The 22,965-nt window shown below is 38.8% G+C and overlaps 1 protein-coding gene across 1 annotated transcript in view; it reads left to right on the top strand.

The window, feature by feature from the left end:
* The window catches only part of LOC126473213 (pre-rRNA 2'-O-ribose RNA methyltransferase FTSJ3), a 116,043-nt gene extending 100,762 nt beyond the window's left edge, over nt 1-15,281 (top strand). The window contains exon 13 of the mRNA XM_050100123.1: nt 14,356-15,281. Within this exon, the coding sequence (XP_049956080.1) occupies nt 14,356-14,617 (262 nt within the window). The 3' untranslated portion in view covers nt 14,618-15,281. The remainder of the gene's footprint in view (nt 1-14,355) is intronic.
* Nucleotides 15,282-22,965: the final 7,684 nt, after the last annotated feature.

Genomic DNA, 22,965 nt, shown 5'->3' on the forward strand with positions numbered 1-22,965 from the left:
CTAAGATGACTCTAATTTCTGTGCAGAACGTAATACACTAAAGAGGCGCCTGCAAAGATTTTCAAATGGAGAAAAAATTTCGCTAAACTCTGGTTCAGAACATCTTCATCATACGCCGTCTATTATTTGGTTCTTGTTGATCATTATCAAAGAAAGCAGCAGTGTAAGTAACATCAAATGGCAGTCTCTTGCCATCATTTCGCTAATGAGACGATTCCTCTCTTATTTTTTTTTTTTTTTTTTTTAATTGTAAGCAGCAGTAGCGCCTACAAAAGCAAGCCGTGCTGCGAGCAGCGACATGCCGTAAACACTCATTATCATCATGCGAGAAACAATGCACGACACAGTACAGTAATGCATTTTCAGCTTAGTGTGACGTAAACACCTATAACAAAGAGAATGACACTTATCAGATCAAAGGAAAATAAGCAAACAATTCAAACTAGACGAAGCACGTGAAAAAGGAAGGGTACCCGTATAAATACGGATGGAGTGCCTGACGCATAGCAATGGCTACCTGGTAAAGCTTAACTGCTAAGCTTACGACTCGAACCAAACTACTGTAGCTATATCGTCATTCATTCGACCTAAATTGTGTCTCATATTATAATGGACCAACTTTGTTTCGATTTGGAGGTGCGGCCTAAAACTTTACTCTCCCCTCGAATTTCGAGTCTCAAATTTCAGGTGCGGCTTAGATTCGGGAAAATTTTTTTTCCTCGATTTCGAGTCTCATTCTTCAGGTGCGGCTTAGATTCGAGTGCGGCTTAGATTCGAGTAAATATGGTGAAAGGTGTGGAACTGAAGTATTTACCCCATTGAAAAAGCAGCAAAGTGGACACAGTGAGTGTGGCATTGACGATGTGTTATTAACCAGCAAGTTCTGCAACATTACAAACAGTGCAACGAAAGCCCTCTTCACAAGTAATTCACAGCTAATGTCACACATGACTGGATGACTGGACATCATGGCTTAGAAACTCTGACGAGGGGACGGCGTGGGGTCAGAAATGGTGATTGGAAAATAGACCCACCGTTAAATCATTCACCCTGATGGGCCATGTTTCAGGAGGTATAATTCTTAGAAAATGGATAAGAAGAATATACTGAACATCTGTTAAAATGGTATCAATTTTTGAAACATTATTATAGGTTAGTATGAAGTTCCAGGCTAGTACACTGAGGGGCATGAATACAACCCCAGTTCACAGTTAATTTTGTGTTTCTTCTCCCTTTTTCTTCATCCTTGCCCTACTTTTTGCTTTTGTTAGGCAACTGATGTAACTGCCTTCACTAATTAAAGTATGCTACAAAATACACTCAACAAGTACGCACCATGTAGGAATTATCCGAATAGGACAGAAATTGCTAGATGTGACCTACATGTACAGACAAACAAATGATTACAATTTCAGAAAAAATTGGATGATTTATTGAAGAGAGAGTGCTTCACAAATCGAGCACAGTAACACATTGATCCACCTCTGATCCTTATGCAAGCAGTTATTTGGCTTGTCATTGATTGAGAATGTTCTTAGTTATCATCCTGAGGGATGTCATGCAAAATTCTGTCCAGTTGGCATTTTAGATCATCAAAATCCAGAGATAGTTGGACAGCCCTGCCCATAACACTCCAAATGTTCTTGGATGGGGAGAGAGCTGGTGATCTTGCAGGGCAAGGTAAGGTACAGCAACCAGTAGACACACTCTGTGTGCCGGCATGCACTATGTTGCTGAAATGCAATCCCAGGTTGGCTTGCCACGAAGGGCAACAAAATTGGGTGTAGAATATCAAATGTGTTGTAAGGGTACTGTGGATGACAACTAAAGGAGTTCTGCTGTGCTAAAGAAATGGCACACCAGACCATCAATCCTGATTGTCCGGCTGTATGGCAGGCGACAGTCAGGTTGGTATCTCGCCGCTATCTGGAGCATCTCAATACACGTCTTCAGCCTGCAGTTTCACCAACTGAAGTAGAATTGCCTTCAGTGCCAGTGATGAGTCACACTTCAAATTCAGACCCAGTGACCAGCAGTGGCATGTTTGAAGATTCCCTGGACAGCAGTAGGATATCAAACTGACTGTCGCCTACCATGCAGCCCAAAAACCTGGAGTGATGGTCTGTGGTCCCATTTCTTTCCATAGCTGAGCCCCTTTGGTTGTCATTTGTGGCACCCTTACAGCATAACAGTACATTGACAATATTCTGCACACCATTTGTTGCCTTCCCAGTTGAGAACTTTTGGACCATTATGGTAAGGGCCTACAACCATTTTCAGTCTTGATGAACTAACACACCAATTGGACATAATTTGGCATGATATTCCTCAGGAGGACATCCAACAACTCTATCAATCAATGCCAAGTTGAATAACTGCATGCATTGGACCTAGAGTTGAACCAGTGCATTATTGACTTGCTGAATTTGTGAAGCTGTTTCTCTCGAATAAATCATCCAGTTTTTCTGAAATTGTAATATCATGTCTGCCTATGTCTTCTGTCCCATTCGGATAATTCCCTTGTGATACATAGTTTGTTTTTTTTCCCTTAGAGTGCACACACACACACACACACACACACACACACACACACACACAGAGAGAGAGAGAGAGAGAGAGAGAGAGAGAGAGAGAGAGAGAGATATTTAATATGCAAAATGTGCATATGAACAGTAATAGTTCTTGCATCATGACAAAGCCAACTTGCCACAACAGCATTTAGTTGCAATAAATTTAAGGGGAATGTTATGTCATTACTGTTCTGCAATATAGGCTTTTCATGTTAATTTTGCAGCCATAAGCCCAGTGTCTGGTCTAAATTCATTCAGGTCTTTTCAGTTAATTTCAGTCTCATACACCAATGCCTTTCAACACAGACCTCGCCTGTATCAAATCCTAGATCCCAAACACACCAGTCTAACACCATACATGCTCAGCTATTTCACCATTATGAAAACCAATGCCACTGTAATTGTTGGTACATAAATTCATTAAGCAACGAAGATGCATCAAGGTGAGTGGCTTTAGCATGAGATAGCTTGCACTTTAAACAAGCTCACCATTCCGTTCATTCTATGATTCCCGTCACTAATCTTGACTTCTTTCTTGTGGGAAAAATTATTCTATCTATGATGAGTGAGATGACATAGTTTCAAAAAAGACAACTACATCTCATTTTTACTAAAAATGATGTGTAAGAATTAAAGTTGGCAGCTTTTTATTTAGATGATACATGGATTCACACATATTACACTATGCATAAATACTCACAGAGTCATAGTGTCTGAGCAGTATTCTCAAACAAAAGTGCTGGTCTACATTTGATTGTTGTACTATGCAGGGTATTGGCATAAAGATGTGTTCATATTACAATACTTCACTTGTAAGAATACTGGAATGTATACTTTTACTCCCTTTCCTCCCTGTTTCTAGAGTGTCAGGAGTTCACTTTGCTCGATAATACAGGGTTTGTATATGGGACGAATGGTGTGGAAAGGGAAAAATGTTGGGTAAGTGTAAAGGAGTGGGAAAGGGACTAGTAGAGAGTCAGGCCACAAGAACTGCTGGAGTGGGCAATGTGCTGGAGCTAGGTGGTGCCCATTTGTCCGTTGTGATTTGGGTTTTTAGTCGTTTCTTTTAATCACACAAAGCAAATGCTGGAAGGATTCACTTTGAAAGGACACAAGCTAATTTCCTTTCCCATCCTCAGCCGATTTGAGTTGCACTCCGTCTCTAATGACTAGGGACCTGAAAAATTAAATTTGCATTTGCGATAAATGTGAATATAGGTGCAAATTATGTCTAAAAAAATGAGACTGCAAAATTAGCTGACAAGTGTATTTTTCATGACAAATTTTATAGAGATGCATTGTTTTACTGGAGATAGAAATAGCTTTCTTTTATACATATAATAAAAAATGAAACCAATTTTTGATTACTGATGTTGCACACGCATAAGAACATGTCGGCAAAATAAAAAGTGCTCAAACACAACGCACAAATCATGTATCATTGTGCTTGATGCTCTGATGCCATGCCAGTTGTGGGCAGTTGAATGGTCTGTACAGGTTGATTCATGAAGATATGTTATTCTACAAGTAAAACTAAAGAAAAAAGTTCATGTAAACGTAGGCCTGCAAATGGTTAGTTACGGAGTTATGGCTAATAAAAGATTTTGCCTGAAATTTCGCAACTGCACTAATATGAAGCCATCACAAAACTGTACAACTTTAGAGTAAAGCATGATTTCCATTTATTTTGTTGTTATTGGTTTGGTGAATCTAATAAAACATGTCCCAGACGTGTATCTGCAGTGGTTTTCCAACATTCAGAGAAGCATAGATTATTATACAAGTAAATTTGTTTACTTCCCATTAAGAATGTAGAAACGTTTATGTCATTGTTGGCAACCATTATTGAGTTGTTTCAGTCGTTTCCTAACCTTGAAATGAGTTAGTTTTCTTTATTCTTCAGTGAAATAACATAACAACAGTGTATTTAAATTAAACCACATAGTAACTGTTGTTGTTTTGTAGGTTATTTATGAAATAGGGATGCCTTTCAAATTCACGACAGAGGAATACGCCGATATGGTGTTTATTTATGGCAAATGTGATGGTAGTGCCATGGCTGCAGTTAACCAATATCGCGAACATCATCCAACTCAGAGAATTCTGATTGCACGAACCATTAGTGGAGTATTTCGAATGTTATGGGAGACAGTTTCTCTACCTAGCATTAATAATCAGTACGAGTGCTCAATATGTGAAGACAATGATGAGGATATTATGGATGCTGTTCAATGTAACCCGGGTACCAGTACACAACGTATCTCTCAACTATTAGGCATTTCACCATCTAAGGTAGAGTGTACACTGAAGTACAATAATATCTATCCTTACCATAAACAATAGTGCCTCATTTACATCCGGGAGATCCTGCACTTTGCTTGGAGTTGTGCAACTGCTTAAATACTAATTGGCAGTTCACAAATACATTTTATTTACTGATAAGGCACAGTTTACTCGAGATAGTATAAACAGTTTACATAACGAGCACACGTGGTCTGAAGCAAACCCACAAGCAACAGTAAAACGCAATTTCCAGCAGCAGTTTAACATAAATGTGTGGTGTGGTATAATCAACACACACTTTATTCGACCTTCATTTTCTCAGGGTGTCTAACTGGCAAGCTGTACTTACAATTCCTTCAAGAAGAAATGCCCTGCTTGCTCGAGGATGTTCCACTTGCTACGCAATTTCAAATGTATTTTCAACATGACGGTGTGCCTCCACATTTCACCAATGCCGTTACTGCACATTTAAATGAACATTTTCCCCAGAAATGGATTGGTCATGGTGCTAAACGTCTGTGGCCACCCAGATCGCCCAATTTAACACCAATGGATTTTTGTGTACGGGCATGGATGAAAGACAGTTTATGAGGACAAAGTCAATACACGTGAGGCATTACTTGCTCGCTTTATGAATGCAATAGACAAAATTAAAAATAACCCTATGAAGCTGAAACAAGCAACGAAATCTGTTCATACACGTGCAGCTAAATGCACTGGACTCGGTGGAGACATTTTTGAACATTTATTGTAAATGTATTGTGAAATTGTATGTACACTGTACAATTTCCTTAACACTGAGCTTTGTTTTTTCTGGATTAACATGGATTCACACGTGATATGGTATTAATAAAAGCACATTATCTGACACATTCATACAGTTTCAGTTAACATTATTACTATCATTTTTCCAAAATTAAATTCTCTACAACTTCTGCTTTGTGCAGTTGTCTGGAATTTAAAAAAAAAAAAAAAAAAAAAAAAAATTGGGCCAAGTAGTTAATAAATTAAAAATATAATGAAATTACTTCTTTGCTTCTCTGGAAGTTCTGGAAAACTACTGCAGATATGTGTCTGGGAAATGTTTAATTAGATTCACCAAATCAATAACAACAAAATAAATGGAAACCTTGTACAGTTTTATGATAGCTTCATATCAGCAAAGTTGCTAAATTACAGGCAAAATCTTTTACTAGCCATGACTCCATAACTAAACATTTGTGTACCTAAGTTTATATGAAAATTTTCCTTTAGTTTTACTTGTAGAATAACATATTAAAATATTTCCTTATTTTTCGTGAATCACCCTGTATAAGATGTATGCCGTGTAATGTCACATAGAAACAGCTGTGGAACCTAGCATCTTGCATCAAAGAAATGCATTTGTCTGTTTGCTAGCTAAACTTCATAATGCAGACACTTCAATGTGGCTGTTTGAGGTAGTGTTTTTTTTTTGAAATGCCAGTCTCAGACAGCCATTACTGAATGTTTTGTGTTGTACATTGCTCCTTGGTTTCTTTTCTTATTTTGGTCCATCACAGACTTTGATTATGACTGACATAACACCTCAAGATCCAGGCATTCACAGAGGCTGGAATTATTGGTAGCTGGGAGCTCCTATGTTAGGCGGTTATTTGGCGCCTTACGGACATGGCTGCCAAGGAGGGGAAGAAATCCATTGTGGACTCCTTGTGCATATTGGGTGGAGTCTGTCCAGATGTAAAATGAGTCCTCCTGGATGCCATGAAGAGCACAGAGTGCAGCCAACTGCAGGTGGGGCTCATGTTGGTACCAATGATATGTGTCTCATTGGATTTGAAGAGATTCTATCTGGTTTCGAGTGGCTGTCTGAAGTGGTGTAGGCTGCCAGTTTTGCTTTCGAGATGAAAGCAGAGCTCACCATTTACAGCATAGTTGTCAGCACCAGTTGTGGACCTTTGGTACAGGGCCAAATGGAGGGTTTGAATCAGAGGTTCACATGGTTCTGCGACCATGTAGCTGCAGATTCCTCAACTTGTGACATAGGGTGTTGGGGTTTCGGGTTCCGCTAAGTAGGTTAGATGTCCATTACACGCAGGAGCTGGCACGCGGGTAGTAGGGACTACGTGGTGTGGAAAGGGTGGTATTTTAGGTTAGAGGGCCTCAGGGAGAACACAGAAAGGGCTTCATCTCAAAGGGTGCAGGTTGACATAGGAAGAATGTAGATCTAGGAATCCTCGGCATAATAGTTGTAAATTGTTGTATCTGTGTTGGCAAAGTACCAGAGCAACAAGCACTAATAGAAAGCTCTGATGCATACATCATTATAGGCACTGACAGCTGGCTAAAGCTGGAGATAAGTTCAGCCAAAATTTTTCTGAAGGACCTAAAGGTGTTCAGAAAGGATAGTCTAAATGGAGTTGGTGGTGGTGTGTTTGTTTCCATTAGAGGTAGTGTATCTTATAGTGAAATTGAAGTAGATAGTTCCTGTGAGTTACTATGGGGAGACATCATTCTTAGGAGGAGGAGATTAGCGTTTAACGTACTGTCTACAACGAGGTCATTAGAGATGAAGCACAAGCTTGCATTAGGGATGGGTGAGGAAATCAACCGTGCCCTTTTGCCCTTTCAAAGGAACCATCCCAAAGGAACCATGCCTGAAGTGATTTAGGGAAATCACAAAAATCTAAATCAGGGTGGCCGTACGCAGGTTTGAATCATTGTCCTCCTAAATGCGAGTCCAGTGTGCTAACCGCTGCACCACCTCATTCGGTTGGCCATTCTTGGCAACCGGAATAAAATAATAACTGGATCCTTATACTGATCTCCCAACTCAGATGAACAATTGCTGAAAGGGTTCAAAGAAAACTTCAGTCTAATTTCAAACACTTACGTGACTCATACAATTATAGTTGTTATACTTGGTGGCGGTTTCAATTTACTCTCGATATATTGGTGAAAATACGTGCTCAAATATGGAGGTACACATAAAAAAATCATCCAAAATTGTGCTAAACACATTCTCTGCAAATTATTTCGTGCTATTAGCTCATGAGCCCACTTGAATAGTAAACGATTCTGCAAATACATTTGACCTCTTAGCAAAAAATAATCCTGAGCTAATAACGAGCATCAAAATGGATACAGGGACTGGTGAAAACAGGGTTGCCATAATTATGACTGAATACCAAAACTGTCAAATCCACCAAAAATAAATGAAAAATGTATCTATTCAAAAAAGCAGATAAAATTTTGCTTGATGTCTCCCCGAGAGACAATCTCCATTCCTTCCGAATTAACAGTGTAAGTGTAGACCAGATGTTGCTTGACTTCAAAGAAATACTATCAACAGCATAGAGACACTTATACCAAATAAATTAACAAATGATCGAGCTGATCCACCTTGGTACACAGAATAGATCAGAACACTGTTGCAGAAATGATGAAAAAACCATGTGAAATTTAAATAAACCTAGATTGGCGGTCTTTGAAATTTAGTGCAGACTTCAGTGTGAGATACTTGCAATAGTTTGCACAACAAAACTTTGTCTCAAAGCCTGGCAGAAAATCCAAAGAGATTGTGGTCATATGGAAAGTATACTAGCAGCAAGAAACAACCAATACTTTCTCTTTGCAATAGGAATGAATACCATCAATGACAGTGCTGCTAAAGCAGAGTTACTAAACACAGCCTTCCAAACTTCCTTCACCAAAGAAGACGAAGTAAATATCCCAGAATTTGAATAAAGAACAGCTACCAACCTAAGTAACTTACAAGTAGATATCCTAGGAGTAGTGAAGCAGCTCAAATCACTTAGTAAAAGAAAGTCTACAAATCCAGATTGTATACCAATTATGTTACTTTCAAAGTGTGCAATAGCTCCATACTTAACAATCACATACAACTACTTCAACAAAAGAGCACAGGTCACACCAGTATTCAAGAAAGGCAATAGGTGAAAGCTACTAAATTACTGATGCATATCATGTCAATTTAATAAGTCATGCTTACAAAATACTAACATGAATTCTTTACAAACGAATGGAAAAACTGGTAGAAGCCAACCTCAGGGAAGATCAGTGTAGATTCTGTAGAAATATCACAACACGTGAGGCAATACTGACCCAATAAATTATCTTAAAAGATAGATCAAGGAAAAGCAAACCTACATTTCTAGCATTTGTAAATTTAGAAAAAGCTTTTGACAATGTTGATTGGAATACTCTGTTTCAAATTCTGAAGGTGGCAGGTGTAAAATACAGGGAGCGAAAGGCTATTTACAATTTGTACAGAAACCAGATGGCAGTTATAAGAGTCGAGGGACATGAAAGGGAAGCAGTGGTTGAAAAGGGAGTGAGACAGGGTTGTAGCTTATCCCAAATGTTATTCAGTCTGTATATTGAGCAAGCAGCAAAGGAAACCAAAGAAAAATTTAGGTTAATAATAAAATCCATGGAGAAGAAATAAAAACTTTTAGGTCTACTGACGACATTGTAATTCTGTCAGATACAGCAAAGGACCTGGAAGAGCAGCTGATCGGAATGGACAGTGTCTTGAAAGGAGGATATAAGATGAACATCAACAAAAGCAAAACGAGGATAGTGGTATGTAGTCGAATTAAGTCAGGTGATGCTGAGGGAATTAGATTAGGAAATGAGACACTTAAAGTAGTAAAGGAGTTTTGCTATTTGGGGAGCAAAATAACAGATGATGATCGAAGTTGATAGGATATATAATGTAGAATGGCTATGGCAAGGAAAGCATTTCTGAAGAAGAGAGATTTGTTAACATCGAGTATAGATTTAAGTGTCAGAAAGTCTATTCTGAAAGTATTTGTATGGAGTGTAACCATGTGTCAGACTGAAACATAGATGATAAACAGCGTAGACAAGAAGAGAATAGAAGATTTCGAAATGTGGTGCTACAGAAGAATGCTGAAGATTAATTGGGCAGATCATGTAACTAATGAGGAGATACTGAATAGAATTGGGGAGAAGAGGAATTCGTGGCACAACTTGACTAGAGGGAGGGATCGGTTGGTAGGACACGTTCTGAGATATCAAGGGATCACCAATTTAGTATTGGAGGGTAGCATGGAAGGTAAAAGTCGTAAAGGGAGACCAAGGCATGAATACACTAAACGGATTCAGAATGATGTAGGTTGCAGTAATTATTTGGAGATGAAGAGGCTTGCACAGCATAAGAGTAGCGTGGAGAGCTGCATCAAACCAGTCTCTGGGCTGAAGACGACGACGACAACAACAACAACAACAACAGCTTCATTAATGTTGATATGCAGCAGGTTACTGAAATATGTATTATGTTCAAACATTATGGATTACCTCAAAGAGAATGGTGTATTCAACATGGATGTAGAAAACATTGTTAATGTGAAACACAAGGCTTTTGACACTAATCAAATTGTGTGCTTATGGAATATTGTCTCAGTTATGCTACTGGTTTTGTGATTTCCTGTCAGAGGTCAGTTCATAGTAATTAATTGAAAGTCATTGAGTAAAACAGAAGTGATTTCTGTTATTCCCCAAGGTAATGTTATAGGCCCTCTTGTTGTTCCTTATCTATATAAAAGATTTAGGAGACAATCTGAGCAGTCATCTTAGGTTGTTTGCAGATGATGTTGATCATCATCTAGTAAAGTCATCAGAAGATCAAAACAAATTGCAAAACGATTTAGAAAGGATATCTGTATGGTACAAAAATTTGGTTACACAATAAATCAATGAAAACTAAAGGCCATGAATTCATCTAAATACCTAGAAATTACAATTACAAACAACTTAAATTGGAAAGAGCACAGAAAATGTTGTGGGGGGAGGCAAACCAAAGACTGCGTTTTATTGGCAGAACACTTAGAAGATGTTACAGATCTACTAAAGAAACTGCCTACTCTACACTTGACCACTCCCCCCCCCCATGGAGTACTGCTGTGTGGTGTGGGATCCTTACCAGGTAGGATTAATGGAGTACATTGAGAAGTTCAAAGGGCAGCATATTTTGTATTACTGAGAAAGAGAGGAGTGTCACAGACATGGTACAGGATTTGCAGGTGGACATCATTAAAACAAAGGCATTTGTCATTGTGGCAGGATTTTCTCACAAAATTTCAACCATGAACTTTCTCCTCAGGAAGTGAAAATATTTTGTTCACCTTGACCTCCATAGGGAGAAACGAATATAATTAAGGGAAATCAGAGCTCGCATGGAAAGATATAGTTGTACATTTTTACCACGCGCTGTTCAAAAATGGAATAATAGAGAATTATTGTGAAGGTGGTTTGATGAACCCTCTGCAGGGCACTTAAGTGTGATTTGCAGAGTATCCATATAGATGTAGAAAAGATCAACAATCCGTATGACCACTTTTGTTTTTGCAGAAACATAAAACACGGGTGTAGGCTGGCTGCCATGTGAGGAGGAGGCGTGGCTTGTTTCTCCCTCAGGCAGTCATAACTCTAGTTTGTTTACACTCACAGCTGACTGCCGGTTTATAGTGTTCAAACTTTGCACTATACCAACCAAAAAACAAACCGTCAACATATTTCAACCACAAAGAAAGTCTTCCCATAATGTCTGAATTTTGGGCTCCACGTGTGCATATTGTACCTTGTTAGTTCTGTAACATTGTCAAGTACAGGTTGCACTGTTATGAATTCCCAAGGAAGGTAGGAATCAGGATTCTGTAGACTTTGTAACTATTGAAATAGGTGGGAAAAGAAAAATAATTTTGAGGAACACATTAAATAAGGGAAGCGCTCTGTTTGCTGGAGGAAAAATTCTGCTGCTTCTCAAAAGAAACAGTCATTTGTTGAAAGCATAAATAGAACCATAACGAGAAAACAAGCAAAGACTGTTATGTAAAGAACTCTGTAGAAGTTTCTGTAAAAGCAAACATTCCAGTCAAAAAGCTCCCCAATCACCACTTTGTTTTTAATAGCTAATTTCAAGAGACAAAGGCTTCATCTTTAGGCACATAGTATGATAACCTTTTTAATTTGTGCAGCATCTAATAATTTGTAAAAAAAAAGAAAAACTGATCCAAATTTCACCCAAAATAAATGCAAATTTTATGAAAGGAGGTACTACATTTTCAGCTCCCTACTAATGAGTACAGTCGTTAATGACTTCTTTGTCAATTTGATGGTAAACCCTAATGGTACTTTGTTTTTTATTTTCACTGTTGCAATAATGTATCAAAGCTCAGTCCCAATGACAACAATATCACTGAAATTTTATAAAAACAGAAATAAATAAAAGAAGATGGCCTAAATAAATAAATTAATGAAATAATTACCATGATTGTAGCATCATGTATGTTAATCGTGATAAAGAGTTAAATCGTAGCTTAATTCAGTAGAGGTCTTGGTTTTAATATTTCTTACATCATAACCAGTTTTGAGGTTTATACAAATGTGGTTGAAATAATTTTATGTATATGTGAACATCTGTCAATGTGGTCTCAATTGGAATGAGTTTTGGATAAAGTAAAACCCCCTTTTTACACTTTCCAATCAACTGGCCCAGAAAAGTGTAAAATACAGGAAAACATAGGAAACAAACAAATAAATTACAAAAACCAAAATAATTATTAGTTTTTGTTTCTTTCTAGCAGCAGTGAGCTCTACTTGTGTCTCCACAGTATACAAAGCATCAAATCCATTAACATCACATGATCAACTACCAGTGCCTCAAAATGCTAGTAACTCCCATAGCTTCTCTACTGCTTGGCACAACTGGGTCTTGGTCGTTGTCATCATCATCATCATCATCATCATCATCATCATCCTCTTCACCAATCATCTTTCTCTTCCCTTCCTCAAAGTGTTTGGTAATGTTTCTGTCTGCTTTGGCACCTCACAAGTGATGACTGAAGCATCAACACTGACATTGTCTTGAAACGTGGGTGATATGCCTATCACAGAAAAATCTAGTCCGCCCTGGTAGCTGAGTGGTCAGCGTGACAGACTGTCAATCCTAAGGGCCCAGGTTCGATTCCCGGCTGGGTCGGAGATTTTCTCCGCTCAGGGACTGGGTGTTGTGTTGTCCTAATCATCATCATTTCATCCCCATCGACGCGCAGGTCGCCGAAGTGGCGTCAAATCGAAAGACCTGCACCAGGCGAACGGTCTACCCGACGGGAGGCCCTAGCCACACGACATTTCCATTTTTTTACAGAAAAATCTGTAGGCTCAGACAAATTTTCTTCCAGTGGTTCCTGTGAACTTAAATCCTGCTTTCATGAAACAGGTAGAAATAGTTAAAGGAGTCAAATCCATCTACACTTTGTCTGCAAAATGCATAGCATCCAAAAGTGACGCAGTCACAGATTTTGGGTTCCTGCCATTATCATGTATAAAAACAGCCTTCTGGACAAGCATTTTTCTATATTTCCATTTAGAACAGATGATTCCCAGATCTTAACATCTGAAGCTCCCTCATGCAATTAGGAGGCAGGAACACTAACTTAATATTTCTGAGCTGCAGGATGTGCTGGACATCTGTCAAGTAGTAACATAATTTTTTTATTTTTTCCTCCCATTTTAGTATCCAGTGCATGCATGGTGGATGTGAAGATGGAACTGACAATCCATGCAGTGCTTTTGGACATGATAGGCACTAAATTTACAGCTTGTTGCCAACAAGGAGATCTCTAGGTTCAGGGACATCTACATGTGAAAGAGAGCGGAATTGCCATTGTGTTATGGAGGATCTTGATGAGGAATGTTTATGTCTGACATCAGATTGTACCAACCTTAGACTGCACTCCTAGAACTGATTAGCATATACCACAATTTGTGAAAGCCCATTATAGAAATGGCCAACTTCAAAGGCAATATTTATTTGTATAAATGACTGTGAAATTGAATTAAAGCTGTTGTAATACAATGCAATGAGCAGATGGAAAGTTGCTACTGGAGTCACTATTGCCAGATCATGATTATTATTAAGACAAAGTCTCTGTATACTTCCCCACCCTTGCAAAGCCTGTGAACCTATAATACAGGTGGCTGTGATCCCAACACACCATCAATGAAAATCTTGCTTACAGCACTAACGGTACATTACATGATCAGTAACATTGCATACTGTCTGCATTATCTGCTTTGTTCCAAGGCTGACCTTGAGCAGGAATAAGACACTTTTTTGCAGAAATCTCTATGAAAATCAGTGTTAAAGTTTGTGATAATGTCAAAGAAAATTTAAAATGTGGGAAATTTTGTAACATAGAATTGTTTATAATGGGAAAACAATGTATTGAGAGAATAGGACTTCTATAGGTACCAACAAAAATGAACGTAATTATCAGAAAATGTTAAATGCAGGAACATAAAAACGGCGTTTTACTGTACAGGCTATTGTCACCAACATTTGAGAGTTTTGTGTATAGATAATGAAAGGATGAAATAATTATTGAAGTACACTATCACTGCAGCACATTTTTTACCATTTGAAATATTCAGTTTCTAATTGCTGTAAATGTAACGTATTTTTATTTTGTTTTAGGCTGTACAAGAAGGCAAAGGGCAAAACCAAGAAAGAAGTTACATATGTTGTTGCAAAGAAACACACAGCAGGAAAAAGGTTTAGAAGACCGCCAGGAGTTAAAGGCCATTACAAGGTAGTGGATCCAAGAATGAAAAAGGATAATCGTAGGGCTAAGGCATCTAAAGGGAAAGTACGAAAAAATAAGAGAAACTCAGCTGGTGGTAATCAAAGGAAGAATATGAAATCTATGGGCAAGAAAAATGTTTCAAAAACAAAATGATTTTTTTTTAAATTGCACATATGTACATTGTGTAAATATACATTGTAAATATTCAGAAATCATAGATTGTGTAATGGAGACCTCATCAGTTTTTACACATGTCATTTTTCCAATCAGAACTTTGTCATTGGTTGACTTTGAGTTCCATCTCTGTGTTATGTGGTTGTGACATTCACTGCAGATCTTACAGTTTATTGTTGTTATATAACAGTGATACATTATTTGCCTAGGTTTATTGTCTTTAGATGTTCATTTATAAAAGAGCCTGCATTTGTGAATGCAAAATTTTGTACAGTTAACAGTTTGTTTCTAACAAACAACGTTTTGGACAGAAATACTTGCAATGTAAATTATTTGCAACTGTGTGAGTTCTTAGCTATGATAGTAGTGTACTGACTTGTATCTGTCTTAATGTTGATAATGTTATTGATACACCTGTTTCATTCATATAAGAAAGCTTAAGTTGGATCTAAGTGACAAAAGCTTGATGTGTGGCGTAAGTTTTTAAAAGCGTTTCTTTTTTTGATAACACTGTCTAGTGACAATGTGTTATTGTTGTTCTGTAAAAATTGAAATTCTTCTCAAATTTTATATTTACTAGTTCCCTTATTTATCAGTGAAATTCTTCAGATGTCAATAAAAATTTCCTCAAGTTTTTTAAAAAGGGTTTTATTGTAAAAATGTTGGTTACTAGACCCCGTACCTGGTGTTGTTACTGCTAAAGTAACATACAGAATGGAGAAATAATTAAATGTTGGGATTAAAGTTTTAAGTAAGGGGTGGATTACATTGAGGTGGCAAAAGTCATGGAATAGTGATATTCACATAACACATGGCATTAACATTGCCTACAAAAGGTATAAAAGGGCAGTGCATTATCGTAGTTTTCATTTGTACTCTGGTGATTCATGTGGAAAGGTGTTGGATATGATTATGGCCACATGACGGGAACTAACAGACTCTGAACATGGAATGATAGTTGGAGCTAGATGCATGGGACATTCCATTTCAGTTTCGTGAACCACAGTGTCAACAATGTGTCACTTAACTACTGAGAGTAGCGGCGTTTGCATAGAGTAGGCAGTGCAAATAGACAAGCAACTCTGCATGAAATAACCGCAGAAATCAGTGTGGGGTGTACAACAAATATATTCATCAGGACAGTGCAGCAAAATTGGGCATTAATGGGCTCGCCATTTTTTCTCGAAGTTCTAGGCTTTATTGTGAGCACCTTACAAAAAATGTATGTTTCAAAGTATTGGCCATCACTGGCCACTACTTTCTAACATCTTTCGGGCAGCATACGAATCCCGCGTGCACTATCTCTGACGCCGAGAGTCTACGCCAGGAATTGGAACATCTGGGAACTGTATTTTGAAAAAATGGGTACTCAGAGTAGCAGATTCAACGTGCTCTCCACCCAACCACTACAGCACAACCTGGATGAAATCACGAGGGAGGAGGTAGGCACTGCGTTTATTCCATATACAGACGCACTCTCGGAGAAAATCGCCCGCATTTTGAAGAAACACCGGGTCGGAACTGTGTTTTGTCCTCCAAATAAAACTCGTGCACTGGTGGGGAGCGCCAAAGATGGCCTCGGTTTGAGGAAGGCCGGCATGTACCAGATTCCGTGTCAATGTGGCAAGTCGTATATTGGCCAGACAATGTGTACCATTGAGGATCGATGCCGTGAACACCAGAGGCACACTCGACTGATGTATTCGAGCAAGTCGGCGGTCGCTGAACATTGTTTGTCGGAAAATCATGCTATGGAGTATGAACGCACGAGGATTCTGGTACAGACGTTGAGATACTGGGAGAGCGTTGTTAGAGAGGCCATCGAAATTTGCACCAATGAAGACCTCATAAACCGTGACTGTGTCCATAATCTTAGCAAGGCTTGGGAACCAGCGATTGGGTTAATCAAGAGTAAATCGAGCAAACGTATAGTTGTGACGACCGCGGCGGACAGAGCCATCACTCTGACGTCATCTCAGATACCGTCGCAATCTGTTCCACCACGCAACCGTGGCGCGGACGGCAGAAGGAGCGCGCCGCGGGCGGAGGGTATTTAAATTGGCCACCGCCGTGACCAAACCCAGTTCCCTCTGAGCAGCCATAGCGTACAGATCTCCGTGCCGGCACGTTCACAGGAGCTCAGTCCGTCCGTTCACCTGATGATGGCGACATGTATGACCGCCGAAATATTGTGCCCGTTGGACACTGTAGACCGGCAGTACACCCATGGATATTTTGATGGCAGTAGCAAAGTTGTAGACCTAATATATTTACAACAAGTGGTCGTAAGCAATGTGTGACATACAAATAAGTGTCCGTTGCTACATGCAATGTTCATTCAATTCATTCAAACAATTTATATGGATCACACGTCACTGCTATCGTAGCACTCTCTGCTAGGCCATGCTAATACTGGCTGAATACTGAACGGCCAAGGCTGGCAGAAGCAGCACTTATACTCTCCTCTTTTAGAGGCCGCTCATGTCGTGGTGTGGTCCTAATCAGCGCACCATTGGTGGATGTCGTTTCACCGCCTTCTCTTCTCTTGCGTTCTTCATCTTCGTTCCGGCACCTGTGGTTACGCCAGAACAGTTACCATGTCAGTTGGACCCTAGATGACTGGAAACCTGTGGCCTGGTCACAAGAGTCCCAATTTCCGGTGATGGTAGAGTTCAAGTGTGGTGCAGACCTTCTGAAGCCATGGAGCCAAGTTGTCAATAAGGCATTGTGCAAGCTGGTGGTTGCTCCATAATGGTGTGGCTGTTTCCAATTGAAATGATCATTGACTAGAAATGGTTGTGTTTGGCTACTTGGAGGCCATTTGCAGCCATTCATGGATGTCATGTTTCCAAACAATGATGGAATTGTCACCAGGCCACAAATGATTGTGATTGGTTTGAAGAACATTCTGGACAATTCAAGCGAATGATTTGGCCACCCACACTGCCCAACAGAAATCCACTGAACATTTATGGGACATAACCAAGAGGTCAGTTCGTGCAAAAAATCTTGCATCAGCAACATTTTTGCAATTATGGATGGTTATACAGGAAACATGGCTCAAAATTGCTGCAGGGACTTCCAATGACTTGAGTACATGCCATGACGAGCTGCTGCACTACTCCAGGCAAAAGGTCGGACACAATATTAAGAGGTATATGATGATTTTTATTACCTCAGTGTATGTGACTGATTAAAGAGGAAACTTGGAAAGATTGATAATGCTATCATAATACCAGACCAAAAAAAAATGGGTCAGTTTGAGCAGATACACAGTAACTGAGGAAGTCATGTTAAAAAAGCAACATTATTTTGGTTTCACATAAATCAAATCATTAAAAAATGGAGAAATCTCTGAGCATTCAACGCCTGAGTAGAACTGGGAGGAACCATTAGTATGAAATAAATTCTCAAAATCAGGATCTGTAGTCTGACCATTTGGCCTAAATTACCTGTGATGCCTCAAAGTCCAGTTTTCCTTTCCAGTACTGGTGAAATTAAGATGAACTCCATTCTTGGGTGCAAGTGAAAAATATGACAATATTCTGCCAATTTGCATGAGTGCCTTAAACAACTTGCAGGTATAGTATAACATCACTTTGATGATTGTGTGTGTTGGACAAGTATTTTTTGAACAGGTAAATGATGATCACCACCACATTTTTTTTAATTTTTGTACTCAATTAGATAATCTACTCTTTGGATGTATGTTTTATTTGTGCACATGTATCGTGAGATGGATGGATGCATTGTATCTGCAAGGGGAATGACGGTAAATGTCATACTGCATTCCTGGTGCCTGCTGGTCAAGAAGTTTATTCCATGTTGTCAGTTCCCGCCTTGGAGATGTGATGCATGCCATTGAAGAAGAGCAGCCATGACAATGCCTATGATGTAACAGGGACAAGAGGAAATTTGTTGTGCAGAAGACACTCAATTAAAATCTATTAGTGAGACAAAATGTTATTGGACTTTGTCCTTATCAATGTTTTTGTGATGTTCGAATTAATATAACAGCTTTGTAACACACAGTTCCTATAAACAAGAGTACAATGTACAATATGTTGCTAATGAGAAGCCTCACATTTATTTTGAGTGCTGGATGTTGGCCTTGTGCTCTTTAACTTCCAGCAGTATCTTGTCATTTAAATTTTGCCTAATGTGATTCACGAGCTGGAAAATGACTTGTTCTGTGGAGGAACCCTTTTGAAATATGAATCAAGACTGACTATGTGTCTTATTTTGGGGTAGGTGTTTTATTATAGTCTTGTGGACAGAATGTTTTCCAACACCTTCCAGAAGGAACTGAGCAGTGAGACTGGTCAGTAATTATTAACATCTGTCACACAGTGTACCTTGTAAAGGGATCTGGTTGTAACATGTTTTAGTGTGGAAATACACACTGTGATAGTGATGTATTGCATACGCAATTAAATACATTGGATATATGTAAAGAACTGGATTTTAGTGATAAACTTGAAATATTAACTCCTGAGACCTTTTGCTTTGAGGAAGTTAATTATATTCTTAATTTCTTTGATAGATCATGGAGAAATGATGATTTGGCTGCATGTATGTTGGCATTTCTTCGTACATACATTCTATTGCTTTATCCATTGAAACGTCCACACCAGTCTTCTGCGATAATTCCAGAAAGGATATTTACATTGACTAACTCACTTATATTGCTTTTAATAGGCTGTTTTCTTAAATAATAAATCCTCACAGTTCCTAACTGGTTTCCCAGTGTTTCTTCTTACTATCGCCAATATAGGTTTAAAGTTAGTATGTAAATTATTAATATCAGACATTATAAGGATCAAACGATGGAAAATCCAGGATAGACTGTAACAATATTATGAAATATGAACAAGGAAAGCATTTCTGAAGAAGAGAAATTTGTTAACATCGAGTATAGATTTAAGTTGGTTCAAATGGCTCTGAGCACTATAGGACTTAACATCTGAGGTCATCAATTGCCTAGAACTTACAACTACTTAACCCTAACTAACCTAAGGACACCACACACGTCCATGCCCGAGGCAGGATTCGAACCTGCGACCGTAGCGGACGCGCGGTTCCAGACTGAAGCACCTAGAACCGCTCAGCCGTACTGGCCGGCTATAGATTTAAGTGTTAGGAAGTCGTTTCTGAAAGTATTTGTATGGAGTGTAGCCATGTATGGAAGTGAAACATGGACAATAAATAGTTTGGACAAGAAGAGAATAGAAGCTTTCGAAATGTGGTGCTACAGAAGAATGCTGAAGATTAGATGGGTAGATCACATAACTATCGAGGAGGTATTGAATAGAATTGGGGAGAAGAGGAGTTTGTGGCACAACTTGACAAGAAGAAGGGACCGGTTGGTAGGACATGTTCTGAGGCATCAAGGGATTACAAATTTAGCATTGGAGGGCAGCAAGGAGGGTAAAAATTGTAGAGGGAGACCAAGAGATGAATACACTAAGCAGATCCAGAAGGATGTCATCATCATCAGTTATCTGCTATATTAGCAGGTCCTTTGCCTCTCCATTTTCTGCGATCCATTGCTTCCTTCTTAAGGCTGCTGTATGTTGTACCGTCCATCATGTCATCCAGTATCTGGAATCTCTTCCTTCCTCGCTTCCTTTTCCCTTCTACATAATCTTCTAAAACTGTTTTTATCAGTCCGTCATTCTTTCTTAATATATGCCCAATCCAATTTCTTTTTCTTCTCTTTATTACATCTAGTAACTGCCTTTTCTCTCCCACTCTTCTCAGTACCTCTTCATTTTTTACTCTGTCCATCCAACTTATTCCTTCCATCTTCCGCCATGTCCAGATCTCAAAAGCCTCCAGCCTTTCTCTGTCTTTTTTCCTCATAGTCCATGTTTCAGCACCATATAGAAGAACACTCCATACAAGACATTTTATGAGTCTCTTTCTGAGTTCCCTGTCCATACCGCTGCAGAAGATTCTCCTTTTCTTATAAAATGCCTCTTTTGCCATTGCTATCCTTGTTTTAATTTATGTGGTGCACTTCCAGTCGGTGTCTATCCTGCTTCCAAGATACTTAAAATTTTGCACCTGTTCTAGTGTTTCTCCATTCAGCACAATTTTTATTTCCTTATTTCCTCCTATTGCCAATACTTTTGTTTTATTTGTGTTAATTTTCATTCCATATTTTTTTCCGTTAGTTGCAATGGTGTCCACCAAATCCTGTAATTCTTTTTCCCCTGTGGCTAGAAGGACCATGTCATCAGCAAATCTCAAGCACCCTACTCTTCTTCCTCCAATTTCTACTCCTTTGTCATCTAATGAGCATTGGTCAATCATATTTTCCAAGTACAGGTTGAAAAGAGTAGGTGATAAACAGCATCCTTGTCTTACTCCTTTCCCTAGTCTGATCCAGTTTGTACTTTCTCCTCTCACTTTAATTGAAACTTTTTGATTAAGGTACAATGAGTTTATAAGTCTTCTGGTTTTCCAGTCCACTCTCTTTTCCCTCATAATAGTCGCCAGCTTGTCCCAAACCACATTGTCAAATGCCTTTTCTAAATCGATGAAGCACATATACAGGTCTCTTCCTTTTTCAATAAACCTTTCTCCCAAGATTCGTAGGAGCCCTATTGCATCTCTGGTGCCCGTATTCCGTCTAAAGCCAAACTGCTCCTCGCCGAGATTCTCCTCTATTACTTTTTCAAGTCTTTTATTAATTATTCTTAACATCACTTTGGCTGCATGTGAAATGAGGCTGATTGTCCTGTGCTCGCTGCATTTCTTGGTTCCTTGTTTTTTCGGCAATGGAATCATTACTGTTGTCAAAAAGTCCTCAGGCCATTCACCACTGTCATATATTTTATTACATAACCTAAATATTTCTCTTATTCCATTGTGGTTCAAGCATTTTAGTATTTCTCCCAGTATTGTATCTGTACCTACTGCTTTGCCATTTTTCATTGCAGCAATGGCAGACTTTACTTCTTCCATTATGATGGTTGGTCCTTTCTCTTCATCACTTACACTGTTGTGTGATTCAAGTTCCAGAGTTTCTGGTTTGCTATTTGTGTCATATAGCTCTTTTATATATTCTTCCCATCTCTGGAGGACATCGTCACGATCTTTATACACTACCTCTTCGTCTTTACTCAAAATTTCCATAGTAGCACTTCCTGCTCTGTTTTGTTCCCATGTCATAGTCTTTACTCTGTTGTATAGTAAGTCGTATCTTCCTTTCCTGTCCAGTTCTTCAATTTCATCACATTCCTCTTTTAGGCATTTTTTCCTAGCCTGCTCTGTTTCTCTTCGCAGTTCGTTATTTAACCTTCGGTATATCTTTCTTGCATCTTCAGTGTTCTTGTTTTTCAATTTTCTTCTCTCCTCCATCTTGGAAATCATTTCTTGTGTGACCCATGGTTTTTTTGACCTTTTCCCTTTTACATATCCTATATTTTGCTGTCCTGCTTTAATGATTCCTTCTTTCAGCATATTCCAGTACTCGTTGGCATTATCAGGTGCTTCTTTGTCTCGTAGACAAGAAGGATGTAGGTTGCAGTAAGTACTGGGAGATGAAGAAGCTTGCACAGGATAGAGTAGCATGGAGAGCTGCATCAAACCAGTCTCAGGACTGAAGACCACAACAACAACAACAACAATGAACAATATTATGAAATCTCCTTGTAGCGGAGATGTTGAGTCACCGATGGCACGACAAAAACCTTGTCACAATATAAGCTTTCAGCCAACAAGACCTTTGTTGAAAATAGATGACACAACACACACACACACACACACACACACACACACACACACACACACACACACACAGCTCACAGACACATGGCTGCAGTCTCCAGAGATAGTAGTCATGTGTCTGTGGGTTGCGTTTGTGCGTCTGTGTGTGTTTTCTGTTTTCGACAAAGGCCTTGTTGGCCAAAAGCTTACATAGTGACGGTCTTTTTGTTGTGTTTCCTGGAAAAGAAGCTATCAAAGACTGATAGAAAGATTTTTATAAATACATTACGTTTAGAATTGATATTGTACGCATACCTCCAGTCAGCTTCCCATAAGGATGCCCTGAAACTGTGTTTCTTATTATTTCATTAATTACTCTCTGTTTTTCATTACACCACTTCATTGCAATCACGTAGGTTATAAAGTATGGCTAGTTATGCGTAATGATCAAGATGCCATTCACTTTATATCGTTAAGTGTTCTGCAAAAATGTTGTCTATAAGTGTACTGTTTTCATGGATAAGTCTCTTGGGAAATTTAAGAACAGAACTCTGATTATATATATTAAGTTGCATTTTCATTTTTTTTCTTTTATTGACATTAAAATCTCCATA

This window comes from Schistocerca serialis, chromosome 4, assembly GCF_023864345.2.
Source record: "Schistocerca serialis cubense isolate TAMUIC-IGC-003099 chromosome 4, iqSchSeri2.2, whole genome shotgun sequence".
NCBI lineage: Eukaryota > Metazoa > Arthropoda > Insecta > Orthoptera > Acrididae > Schistocerca > Schistocerca serialis.